This window comes from Pantherophis guttatus, chromosome 9 (assembly GCF_059756535.1).
Source record: "Pantherophis guttatus breed Tessera chromosome 9, ASM5975653v1, whole genome shotgun sequence".
Lineage (NCBI taxonomy): Eukaryota > Metazoa > Chordata > Lepidosauria > Squamata > Colubridae > Pantherophis > Pantherophis guttatus.
The window spans coordinates 7,435,124-7,448,547 of NC_142071.1; the positions used below are offsets into that span (position 1 = coordinate 7,435,124).

Here is a 13,424-nt window from a genome sequence, read left to right on the forward strand (position 1 = left end):
ATTATCTTGACTCCTATTTAACCCCGGTTGGCATAACCCTAGAAACAGTGGAATTTCTAAAGGCCATGATGGTTCTGTACTGGAGATAATTTATTATTATGTACACACAGTGGTGGGTTGCCTCCGGTTCGAACCAGTTCTATAGAACCGGTAGTAAAACCGGAGGGAGGCTTCGCCCACTGATTGGACTGTCATCTATCAGAAATGGTGTAGGGTCTCCTGCTTGGGCGGGGGGTTGGACTAGATGACCTACAAGGACCCTTCCAACTCTGTACATCGTTGGCTGTTGTATTTGCATCTTTTGTAGCATGTATTTCAGTGACATCATCTCCATCCAATGCATCTGGAAGTCAGGCACAATGGAAAAGGATTTATTTTTTTTTATTGCTGGCACCAAGATGATGGAACTGTCCTAAAATGGGGTTTTTCCAATTCTTCTTTTCAGAGAATTATTTCCCCTTGCAGCAATCGTTTGAAGTTTGGCCACCTTCCAAAATATTGTTGGAAGCCACATGATTTCTGATCATACTAGCTGAAGACTGGCCAGAGTTGGAGCTCAACATTTGGGAGGATTGCATTTATTGAGGATTGAAGGTCTCTTCTGGATTTTCTGCCTAAAAAAATGTGATTTACGGTTTTGATAATTAAATAGGATAGATCAGAGGTCTTTAAATTTGGCAGCTTTAAGACTTGTGGACTTCAGCTTCCAGAATTCTCCAGCCAGCTATGCTGGCTGGAGAATTCTGGGAGCTGAAGTCCACAAGTCTTAAAGCTGCCAAGTTTGAAGACCTCTGGGATAGATGATAGAAAGGAGAGCAACACAGGTAGTCCTCGATTTACAACAGTTCATTTAGTGACTGTTCAAAGTTACAATGGCACTAGCTAGTGACTTATGACCATTTTTCAGAGTTACAACCTTTGCAGCGTCCCCATAATCATGTGATCAAAATTCAGATGCTTGGCAATTGGTTCATATTTATGACGCTTGCAGTATCCCGGGGTCATATGATCCCCTTTTGCGACCAGATTCACTTAACAACCGTCTTACTATTTTAACAACTGCAGTGACTCACTTAATAACTGTGGCAAGAAACTTCGTAAAATGGGGCAAAACTCACTTAACAAACGCCTCTTTTAACGACAGAAATTTTGGGCTCGACTGTGGTCGTAAGGTGAGGATTACCTGTATGATGTGACTTTAGAGATATTGAAAATATATTTGAACTTATCACTGCTGTGAAGAACATTGAAAGTGACATCTTTATAAAGACATTTTTTTCTTTTTTCAACTTTATTCTTGCTTCCCCCCCCTTCTCTTTCTTTTCCCTACTTAATATTACTTTGCGTTATCGTCTCATTTCAAAGTTTTAATAAAAATTATGTCTCTTTTTATCTGCAGGGAGCCGGCAACTCATTGACCACAATGGAGGCCGGAATTTCTATTATTAAGCAAAGTGGTTGCTAAGTAAGTTGTGCCTGATTTTATGACCTTTTTTGTTGGGCTGGTTAAGGAAATCATTGCAGTTGTTAAATGAAGCATGCGGTCATTAAATGAATCCGCTAGGACCCCCCCCCCATTGACTTGGCTTGGGAAGGTTGCAAGTGGCGACCCCATGACTCCAAGACTTTCCCAATGTTTTAAATACATCCTGGTTGCCAAGCATCCGAATTCTGATCATACTTAATTAATTAATTTATATTGCCACCTATGCGACTCAAGGCGGCTTACGGGGATATAAAACCACATTTAAAAACAATAAAAACTAACAAAAAGAATCAAATAAATTAATATAGTACAATATAACAAAATCACCTCCCCACCGCACGAGCCATTGAATGGGTTCCATCCCGTTCTAGGTTCCCCAGGCCCGCTGGCAGAACCAGGTCTTCAGCGCCTTCCGGAAACGTATTAGAGTGGGGATCGTTCTAATCTCTGGCGGAATGATGTTCCAGAGAGAGGGAGCCACCACGGAGTAGGCCCTTCTTCTGGGTCCCACCAGGTGTATTTCCCTCAGGGATGGGACCCGCAACATTTCCTGCCTCCCCGCTCTGATGGGTCAAGTAGATGTGACTGACAAGAGACATACGAGGATGCCGTGTTAATTCGCAAGCCACTTTTTTTTCAATGCCATTGTAACACTGAATGGTCACTAAATGAATAATTGCAAGTTGAAGACTGCCTGTTATATAAAATAAACATTTGGGTGGTTAATGGTGGCCCACCCATTTTAAAGCAGTCTTGCCAAGGAATAGAACAGAATTTTTTATTGGCCAAGTGTGATTGGACACACAAGGAATTTGTCTTTGGTGCATACGCTCTCAGTGGACATAAAAGAAAATACATAAAATAAGGGGACATAATATATATGCCAATTTTTACTTCCTGTCACTTTGGCCTTGGAGGTTAGTGATTAAACCAGTGTTTCTCAACCTTGGAAGCTTGAAGATGGGTGGACTTCAACTCCCAGAATCCCCCAGCCAGCGCTGCTGGCTGGGGAATTCTGGGAGTTGAAGTCCACCCATCTTCAAGCTTCCAAGGTTGAGAAACACTGGATTAAACTGACCGGAAAATTTAGTATCCCAACATTATTTTGGTTATGACGGCTGGCTTTTATTTTGGAGTCACGCATCACAAACCAGAGTTTGTTGAGTGAGCAACCACTGACTTGAGTTCACCCAACATGCCAAGAAAACACCAAAAACAATTTGAACAACCTTTTTGTTCCAAACCAAACAAGCCACACCGTGGAATGTAAATAAATAAATTACTGTATTCCAAAATGCTTTGGGGGAAAGAAGATGGGCCTGGATTTTTTTTTTTGTTAATTTTTATTTATTTATTTTAGTCAGATTTATATTGTATCTACTGTGTTACTCTCTGCACCCTGCCTTAAGTGGTGAAAAATGAAAACAGTATAAATATGTTGCAATGAAAACGGTCAGATGATTAAACCACCGTGTCTGCGACTTGCCAGCCCTCTTAAGTTCACGGTGCAAAAAGCTACCCAGTTGTGGTTTGTTGTTGCAACAAACCAGGATTCCATTTCCTCCTCCTGGCCCGGCCTGCGAGCTCTTGTGCTTTGCAATTATTATTTGAACCGTCTCCCAATTCAAATCACACACACACACATACCCCTTGTTCGGCTCAAACGCCTTCTCTGGGGGGGCACCTACTCTTTGGAACAAAATACCCCCTGGAATAGGAATAATCCCAGATCTTTGCACTTTCCGACGTGCCCTGAAGACCTTTCTGTGGGTTGCCAGGTGTCCACTATTTGAGCGGACAGTCCGCTTTTTTCACATTATGTTCACTATTTTTTTTCACAAAATAGTGGACATTTTTTTTATTCAAAAGCTTTATGATGAAATGGTACGTAATCTAAAGCTGTACAGTCTCAGAGAATAAGGATAGGAGAATCACGTTTTGTCTTTTTTTTCATAAGTTAGACTGAGACAAAGATCGAATATCCATTGAACTCGATTCTCCGAAAAAATTAATGATGAGATTAAAATAAAAATATATGATAATGTACAGTTCACATTTTTAAAATGTATTGTAGCTTGTGTCGACTGACCTAAAATGGCGTGTTAAAATGTTTGTAAGAAAATATATAATTTAATTGTAATTTTTTAAAAAATTTTTTTACTACTTAACACCCCCCCCCCCTTGTTTCAACAAGCAGGGCTAGCATAAACATCTAAATTCTATGCCAAGGTCTTAGCAGATACACTAAGTTGACTCAATTTATTATTTACTGTTTATAAAAAAAAATATGATATGTATATAAAATCTTCTTCTGTTCACTGCCCTGAGTCCTTCGGGAGAAGGGCAGTATAGAAATTCAATAAATAATAATAACAATAACAACAATAATAATAATTGAGTTGAGCGACTGTGGAAAAAGAAATCGTGTGTTGTCCCGATTGTAATTGGAGCCCTTGGAGCAATACCCAAAGGGCTACCCCACTATTTAGAAATTCTAAATTTACCAGACTTGAACATTTTGACTCTACAAAAAACCACCTTACTCGGAACAGCTTACATCCTCCGACGATACCTTAACAGTTCCTAGGTCCTTGGTTAGGACTCGAGCTGCTGAGCTATTAACCAGCCTCAAAGGCTGTGAATCTCACTAAAGATTAACTAAATAATAATAATAATAATAATAATAATAATAATAATAATAATAATAATAATTGAAAGCCAAGGCGCTTTTTTTTTTTTTTTTGCAAGTGAAAAAGCAGAATCAGAGGCCAGTGGGATCCCGGATCGTGTGGATGGGGGAAATTTTATTTATTTATTTATTTATTTTTAAATTTGTATACCGCCCTTCTCCCGGAGGACTCAGGGTGGTGAACAGCCAAGTAAAAACATAAACTACAAACATTAAAATACAATTTAAAAAGATATATATAAATTTGGCCCGATGATTAAAAACAATAACAGACAATTAAAAACATTTTAAAAAATGTTAAGCCAGCCTGGCTTGCTGGAAAAAGAAGGTTTTAAGGGCACGGCGGAAGGCACCGAGGTCTTGGATTCTCCTTATCTCTGGGGGCAGCTGATTCCAGAGGGTAGGTGCCCCCACAGAGAAGGCCCTCCCCCTGGGGGTCACCAGCCTACATTGTTTGGCTGATGGCACTTGTCCTTCCCCCCTCCCCATATCAAGATATTGCAGGCCGGCCAGACTGGCATTTTCCCAACTAACTAACCAACCAAAATAATAATAATAATAATAATAAAAAATCCAGCTCCATTGCGCTTTCCCAGACTCCAAACCCGGTGCCCTGACGTCCCCAATCCCGTCTAGTCAAGGGAAGCGCAGGCCTGGATCCCCGGGCGCAAGCAAGGCCCATTTTTTATTTTTATTTTTATTTTTTGGCCTTCCCGAGGATTTGTTGGCAGGACTGTAAGTCCCCTTCCAGCTCCCAGCCCGAGCCGCCCCAGCGGGCTGGCTTGGCCAGGAAGCCGCCGCGGCGGCAGAAGGAAACCCAGCTTTGTGTGCCAATGGCGCACCGGGCGCTGCGCTTTTACGCACGGCAATTGGCCGGCGGCTGGCGGAGAGGGGAGGAGTGGGGGGGGGAGGGCGTGTCGGGGGCGGGGGGAAGCGTTACTTTCCGAAGTGAACTTTCTCCTCCCCCCCCAACCTTCGCCCTCCCCCCACCCCGTCGTCTCCTCCCCCCCCTCCCGCCCTCCCCGCCTCCCTCCCTCTCCACGGTGTCTCCCCTCCCGCAGCGGCCGCTTCGCCTTGTTTTTACGCGCGGATGGAACTGAGCTGCAGCGTCGCGGGGAGGAACGGCGGCGGCGGAGGAGGCGGCTCCAGCAACGGCGGGCAGACGACGGCCACGCCGGCCAGCCTCGCGTCTTCTTCCTCCTCCTCCTCTTCTTCCTCCGCCGCCGCCGCCGCCGTGGGGCTCCTGATGGACGGCGAGAGTCCCTGCGAGGAGGACTACGAGACCCTGCCTACCAACGCCTCCCTCTACACGCACATGACGGCCGGGGCGGTGGCCGGCATCCTGGAGCACACGGTCATGTACCCCGTGGACTCCGTCAAGGTGGGTCTGGGGGCGAGTGAGGTGGGGGGGGGAGGAAAGTGGGACGCGTGGGCCAGAGCGGGAGAGAGCCTCCCCCTTTCTCCTGGGGTGTCCCTGCTTCCCAGATCTTGCCGGACTACAAAGCCCATCGCTGCAGCCGGAGAAGGAGAGCCTATCCCAACGCATTTGGGTGGGATAGAGGTTTGGAGGGGGGGGGAGACCCTCTCCTGGGCATTCTTCTTTGCACACCCCCCCCCCACATCCTCCAGTTTCTCCTTGCACCCTAATCTTGGGTTTCCCTCTTTTTTGGGGGGCATTCCTACTTAGGGGTGCAAGAATTCACTTTAAGCGTTGGGGGGGGGGTTTCCTGTAAAATATAACTTTTGGTTGGGATAGAGGTGGGGTGGGGGGGGAGACCCGCTCCTGGGCATTCTTCTCTGCCACCCCCCCCTCCTCCAGGTTCTTCTTGCATCCTAATCTTGGGGTTCCCTTTTTTTTTTTTTGGCATTCCTACTTAGGGGTGCAAGAATTCACTTTAAGCGTTGGGGGGGGGTTCCTGTAAAATATAACTTTTGGTTGTGATAGAGGTGGGGTGGGGGGGAGACCCGCTCCTGGGCATTCTTCTGTGCCACCCTCCCTTCCTCCAGGTTCTTCTTGCATCCTAATCTTGGGGTTCCCTTTTTTTTTGGCATTCCTACTTAGGGGTGCAAGAATTCACTTTAAGCGTTGGGGGGGGGTGTTCCTGTAAAATATAACTTAAAAAAAAAAAAAAAAACCTAGGTCTGTGCAATTCTACAAATTGTAGTCAGGGATTGCGAAATGGCCCTGGCAGCTGGAGTTTGGGACAACCTGGTTTTGGGGCAGCGTTGATCCGCTCCAGGTTTATTTATTTATTGGTTCAATTTATTTGTCGCCCTTCTCCAGAGACTCAGGGTGGCTTACAATGCGTTAAGCAATAGCCTTCATATTTTTGTATATACCTGCTTAGTAGGGCTTTCGGCCCCCCCTCCTAAGCGGTGTTCTTTTTTTATACAAAGTCAGTTTATTGCCCCCCACAATCCAGGTCCTCATTTTATCTACCTCGGAAGGATGGAAGGCTGAGTCAACCCTCAGTCAACTGGTTGGGTTCCCCTCCCCCCACTCCCTCCCTCCCAGAAAGAGATCTGTTGGGCCACTTTTCTTGCATTGATGGTTGTCAGCAAATCTACTTCTGCCTTGAGTTGTGCTATCACACTCTTGGAAAAGGTATACAAATCGGCCCCGGGGCCTTGCAATAGTATAATAATCACATGCATTGCTAATTATGGGGTTGGAAGTTGGGGTGTTTCCAGATGTGGCAGGTACTCGGCAGCCCTTCGGTGGCTTCACCCAGGTTGGTGTGACGCGATGCTGGCCTTTCTCGGTCCGTGGGAGGGAGATTTGGCTCAAATAATCCCAAAGAGTCCTTCATTTGGAAACACACTTAAGAGATGCCGGCTTGGTCGTAGAGCAGATTTTTTTTGACAAGCGTGTGGAGAAGAGCATCAGCTTCAGCCTAATTAATTGGGCATTATTAATCCCTGGCATTAAGAATTAACCTCATTAGTAGGCCAGCAACTGCAACTGTAGTAAATTTGTAAAGAGCTGGGACAATGCCTAGAAATACTTTGTGTAGACGTCCCTGTGTAGCATCTACGTGTTGAACTGGGCCCCAAATCTGGAATAAGCAGTAGCCGCCCTGAGTTTTTGGAGAGGGGCGGCATATAAATTGAATTAATTAGATTAAATTAATTAAATAACTCTGGTCATAGATTCCTGACCATCCACCTTCTTTTAGCTGGAAATGATCTCTTTTCTGGTGGCACAAATTGCTTAATCATCTTTCCTACCTTGTCATTTTCAGTAGGGCTGATCTCACACACACACACACAATTTCTAAATAGTCCAGTTTACCCATTTGGCACCAACTGTTCCTTCAAAATATTGCTGAAGGTTGTGTGTGAGCTGCCTTATCCTATTTTTTTTTTTGACCTGTACACTTATGTCTGTGTTTTAGGCCTTGCCAGCATAGTCTTCATTTCCAAGGAACTGTTTATGGCTCTATGCCCCATAAATGCATTTTCATTTTCATTTCTTTGAAACGCAGATGGTCTGAGAATTCAAGTTCAAATTGCGATGTGGTGAATTCTGTAAACTTTAATCCTCCCAACCCATCTGCCGGGCATCGGGTTGGGAAAAAGTGATCTGATATAGTCAGATCACTTTTAAGGACTCACAGCCCAAACTAGTGAGACAAGGCAGACCATCAAGTCAATAACGTCACTGCTGCTGTTTGCAGCTAGGCGATTCCTGGTTGAGCAAAATTGGGGTAGATTTCTGAATTGCTTAACTTAGGCTGAGTTCCGTTAGCTTCAAAGAAAAGGAAGCTTGTGTTTCTTTCCAAAAAATAAAAATAAAAAATCAATGCTTTCTTCACCTAGCTGAATTTTTGCAATAGTGGCAGTTAGGTGTTTACATGCTGTAACTCCTCCAGCAAAATGCGGTGTGAGAAACAGCTTAGCTTCTACCGCGGAATTGCCTTGCGTGGACGGGCAACAGCGGGGAGCCTAATAACACCATGGGCGTGGGTCCGGTACGACAACTTTCATTAAGAAAAAATGTGGCAATGTGCTGCTCAGTTGCATCAGGAAAGGCCTTGAGGTTTTGCAGGTGGATTTCACCTGTAGCTCAGGACAGGGATAGGAGCAGGAAGTCAAATCATGTTGTTTTCCTTTTCTCCTCCCTCGACTGTGCTGCGTAGTGCGTGGTGAGTCCGGTAGTATTTCAATGCTGGCTTCAGGAATTCCTTCCGTCACACCACCTAATTCTGGTGCTAGAGCAGGTTGTTACCGGGTTGTGTTCTCAGCAAGATGTATTCGCTGTACATTAGCCACCGTTCCACAAGACATCTGCGTCTTTCATTTAAAAACAGGTTCCGTGGCTTGGGTGGTTGAATTCTCCATTCACGACTCTTTTCTTAGAATCCTATCTGGATTCTTCCTGCTGTTGATCCAAACTTGGGAAGTGTTGGCTCAGCTGCAAAAAAGTATTTTGAGTCTTGGGGTGTGTGGGGGGGTGTCTCCCTTTTTTTTTTTAAAGTTTTATTAATTTTTTAGACAAACAAACATTTAATACATCAGTCATTCCTTCCATGTGACATCTCGGTCTTGTCTCCAAAAATTCTTCTTTTTGTTGTTCCTTCTATCTTCATTCTCGCCAAGTCCATTACAGCAATTCCTCACTAACACAGTATTCTAATTATAACACTTTTTATACATAACTATTAATTTAGTTATTTGTATCTCTTTTCTAACCAGTGGTAAAAATTGATTCCATATCTTAAAAGTATTCTGAATCTTCTCTTTCTCTAATCATCAATCTATTCATTTCTGCACAGCCTAATTTTTTTTTTAATTACTTCTCCTTCCAAAGGTATTTTTCTCTGCTTTCCAATTTTGTGCATAAACAATCCTTGCAGCTGTTATTACATGTATAAATCAAATAAATATTTTCTTTACTAGTTTTTTTTTTAAATTTGATTTATATGCCGCCCTTCTCCGGAGACTCAGGGCGGCTTACAATGCGTTAAGCAATAGCCTTCATTCTTTTGTATATTTTATACAAAGTCAGCTTATTGCCCCCACAAACTGGGTCCTCATTTCACCTACCTTAGAAAGGATGGAAGGCTGAGTCAACCTTGAGCCTTGGAGAGATTCGAACCAGCAGAAATTTATTTTCTGGGAGGATATCCAGTAGGAACAGCTCTGGTTTAAAATCAATACGTTGCTGTATCATTTCTTCCGAGGGGTGGGTGGGTGGATGAGGGGTGGGGTGGGGGTTCCCCTCTTAACGACATGATATCAGGGAACCTCTTTGGAGTTTGCTCCTAATTAAGGAGGGGTGTGTATGTGTCTTCTTCCAGTAATTCTGTGCTCCCCCCCTTCTCAGTTAAGAAAAGCAGGTGGCATATTAAATGTGGAATCTTGCTCCTGAGGTCACAGTCCCTTTGTATCCTTATTGTGTGTCTCTTAACAGGATCAGCCTGTTTCTCTCTTCCAAGTATCAAGTTAATAGCGAAGCTTGTTCAACTGGGTAGCCAACCTGTGGATTAAGCCCGTGAACACCTTTGTGGTGAGAGAGAGACATAATTGGCAGGGGAAAAAAGAAAAAACCCACCAGGGCTCTGCTTTGCTGTTAAAATTGCTGACACCATGTCAGTCTTTTCAGGATGACAAATTGAGCAGGAAGTGGGAGACTACTGGAATGCAAGCGCAAACTTGGGGGGGTGACAGCGTGAGTACGAAAATGGCATTTGTGCCTGAGCTGGACTATTGAACCTGTGTGTCGAGAGTCTGTTTTTCCTCGCCAGTGGGAGTCTGAGGTCTCATCCCCCCCCCCAAATGAGCTACCATACTTTTCGGAGTATAAGACGCACTTTTATCCCCCCTAAAAGAAGGGTGGAAATGTTGGTGCGTCTTATACACCGAATACAGCCATTTTTGGCCTCCCAAAACCGCACCCCGTGCGTCCCGTTTTCACGAAAAACAGGCCCGTTTTTCGCAAAAACGGGATGCGCAGAGGGTTTGGGAGGCCTGCAGAGTGCTCCTGGGGGCTGGGGAGGGCAAAATCTTTTTTTTCTTCTTCTTTACCTCTTCGAAATCTTGGTACTTCTCCGGGGCGTCTTATAGTCCGAAAAATACGGTAAATCACGCTTTTGTTGGTTTGGAATCAGGTCAGCGGTGAAATCTAATTTTTTTTACTACCGATTCTGTGGGCGTAGCTTGGTGGGCACAGCAAGGGAAGGATACTGCAAAGTCTCCATTCCCTCCCCACTCCTGGGGGAAGGATATTGCAAAGTCTCCATTCCCACCCCATTCTGGGGCCAGGCAGAGGTGGTATTTGCCCGTTCTCTGAACTGCTCAAAATTTCCGCTACCGGTTCTCCAGAACCTGCTGGATTTCACCCCTGGATCAGGTGTGTTGTGTGAACCCAGCTAGTTACGCCTTATTGCAAAGTGTCCAGACAAGAAGCACACCCAGAGGTCCTAGTGTTATAGTTAGGTTATATTAACAGAATCTTGCAAGCCTGGAAGCCGATGTCTCTCCCCCCCTCCCTTTGTCTTTACAGTCCAAACTACAGAGGGGTCCCTTTTGAGATATTTCCTACATCCTCATTCCTTCTTTGGACTCGCCTACTTCTTATCTGACTGTTGTCTAGTCTGGGTCCTTCTTCTTGCCTCCCAAGGTCACATACCATTACATAAAGTATTATTCAACAACCATTATACAAAGCAGGTTGCTGCTTTTGGTAGAAGGGTTTTATAACAGATGTCACAAGCATGTCTAAAAAGAAACGGAATGATGATCGCACATGAGATTTGTTGTTGGCATAACCGGGGAAATTAATTGAACTGACTTCCTGGCCCTTTGCTGAGATTTTTAAACATTGCCTCTGTTTATTAATTCCCTCTCAGGCCTGCCTAATTTTAATTATGACCGTTTTGAAATCAGCTAGCTGCAGATCAGAGGTGTCCAACCTGGGCAATTTTAAGACTTGTGGATTTCAACTCCCAGAGTTTCCCAATTAGCCATGCTTGAAGTTGAAGTTCACAAATCTTAAAACTTGCCAAGGTTGGACCCCCCCCCCATCTAGATTCTTGGTACAAGAATTCTGCGGTAGGATTAACCCCACTTTAAAGGTTCAGATGATACGGTAAAGTGGTAAATCCAGAATGGAGAATGAAATTTTAATTTTGGTGGCTTGTGCAAAAGGAGAAAGATAGAACGATGTGTTTAAAGAGCGTGGGGGTGGCTGTTATTTTTGATCTCACAATAAATCCTTGTGCCAACTAATTTTAGCCAGTGATGGTATATGTTTTAAAGAGAGTGTTCAAAATACTGTAAAACAACGTGTACAAAATTGGGCAATAGCCAAATTCTGATACTACAGTATTCCCTTCCCCCCCAACTACCAATTTTTTTTTTTAAATTTGATTTATATGCCGCCCTTCTCCGGAGACTCAGGGCGGCTTACAATGCGCTCAGCAATAGCCTTCATCCTTTTGTATATTTATACAAAGTCAGCTTATTGCCCCCACAAACTGGGTCCTCAATTTACCTACCTTAGAAAGGATGGAAGGCTGAGTCAACCTTGAGCCTTGGTGAGATTCGAACTTGCAGTAATTGCAGGCAGCTGGTCTTAATAACCAGCTTAATGGTGCCTTAGACCACTGTACTACCAAGGCTCTTTAATGGTTTTCTTGAAAATCCTTAAAGAAGCATTGCCAAGGGGATCATGAAGCAACATAAACCATTTTAAACATACCCTTTAATTTTTCCAATATGGTGATTAGGCAGGTTTAACAGATTAGAGATCTGTAAAACAGAAAAGCTACTTGAGTTTGGGGAAATTCTCTTTGTCGCTACTCACATTACAAATTCCAGCTGCATACTTACACAGGTATTTGCAAATATTTGAGGTCGGTTTGAGTGGAAGTTTGGTAGGTAGGTAGGACAGATTGCTAGTGGATTGGGGCAAATATATATTTGCGTAACATTAACTTGAATACGGTGACTAACACGGTAATTGTCAGCGGGCGTCAACCATTTGCAAATTTATTCTGTTCACGTTTATAATAATATTGTAAAAGCGACTATTTAACTCTTATTGCAAAACAATATTTAAAATTGCAACAAATTCTAACAAAGCTTAGGTCAGGTTTCTGTAAACAACTCAGGCTTTTATTTGGGGCTGCCTAGAATCAACTCGCTTACTACTAATTTGGGTTGTTTTAATTTACGGCCAAAATATTTAATTTTTTTAAACTGTTTTTAAATTTTGTATGTTCTGTTTTTTACTTTGGCTGTTCACCGCCCTGAGTCCACTTGGAAAAGGGCGGGATATAAATTGAATAAAATAAATAAATAAATAAATAAATGACAAAAATTTAGGAAGGCAGTAAAGTTCTGGCTTGATCACAGGGAATGCAGACTAGATTTTTTGTTCTTCAGTAGGTTATTGAGAAAGGTACAAAAGTCAGATATGAAGAAAAAAGTATACCGTTTGTTGGTTTAGAAAAAGTGCATTGTAAATTGAATGGGTTTCTACAATCTAAAATGTTTTCACATAAATATGGAATCAAAGTTTGCTTGCTAAGAGCGGTAAGGATTATATCTGATGAATATAAATAAAGCATGCACGAGACTACTGTCAATTGAATGGGTTCCTTTGAATAAGAAATAAGACCAGGTTGCGTGTTATAAATACACTTAGTTGGTAAGTATTTTTGCATACATTTATAGGGATGTTTGTGGTGGCATTAGAAATGTGTTGATTAGAACACAGGAAACTCTGCGTATTTTGTATGCAAATAATTAAAGGTTTTGTGGTGAATGTTAGTTGGATTAAATGATACGGTGAGAAGTACGGATTTGAAAATTATCCTATCAAAGACCAGGGTAGTGGTTGTGTTTGACAAGGAAATGGAGTGGATGGATTGTAATTTAAATGGCAGAAATTAGCGGCAAGCGGATGAATTCGTATCCTTGTAGTCCTTGACTTAACAACCACAACTGAGCCCAAAATTTCTGTTTGCTGAGTGAGACAGTTAAGTGAGTGTTGCCTCATTTTGCAACCTTTCTTGCCACAGTTGCTAAGTGAATCGTTGCAAGTTGGTAAGCTGGTAACACAATTGTGAAGTGAATCTGGTTTCCCCATTGTCTTTGTTCGTCAGAAGATTGCAAAAAGTGATCACATGATCTCAAGACACTGCATCAGTCATAAATACCTGCCAGTTGCCAAGCATCTGGATTTTGATCATGTGACCAGGGGGATACTGCAACAGTTGTATGAAAAACGGTCATAAATCACTT

At 43.2% G+C, this 13,424-nt stretch overlaps 1 protein-coding gene across 1 annotated transcript in view; it reads left to right on the forward strand.

Moving 5' to 3' along the window:
• The first annotated feature begins 1,394 nt into the window (after window positions 1-1,394).
• Window positions 1,395-13,424, forward strand: part of SLC25A37 (solute carrier family 25 member 37) — a 50,697-nt gene continuing 38,667 nt past the window's right edge. The window contains exons 1-2 of the mRNA XM_034436825.3: window positions 1,395-1,465; window positions 5,237-5,556. Of these exons, the coding sequence (XP_034292716.2) occupies window positions 5,266-5,556 (291 nt within the window). The 5' untranslated portion in view covers window positions 1,395-1,465; window positions 5,237-5,265. The remainder of the gene's footprint in view (window positions 1,466-5,236; window positions 5,557-13,424) is intronic.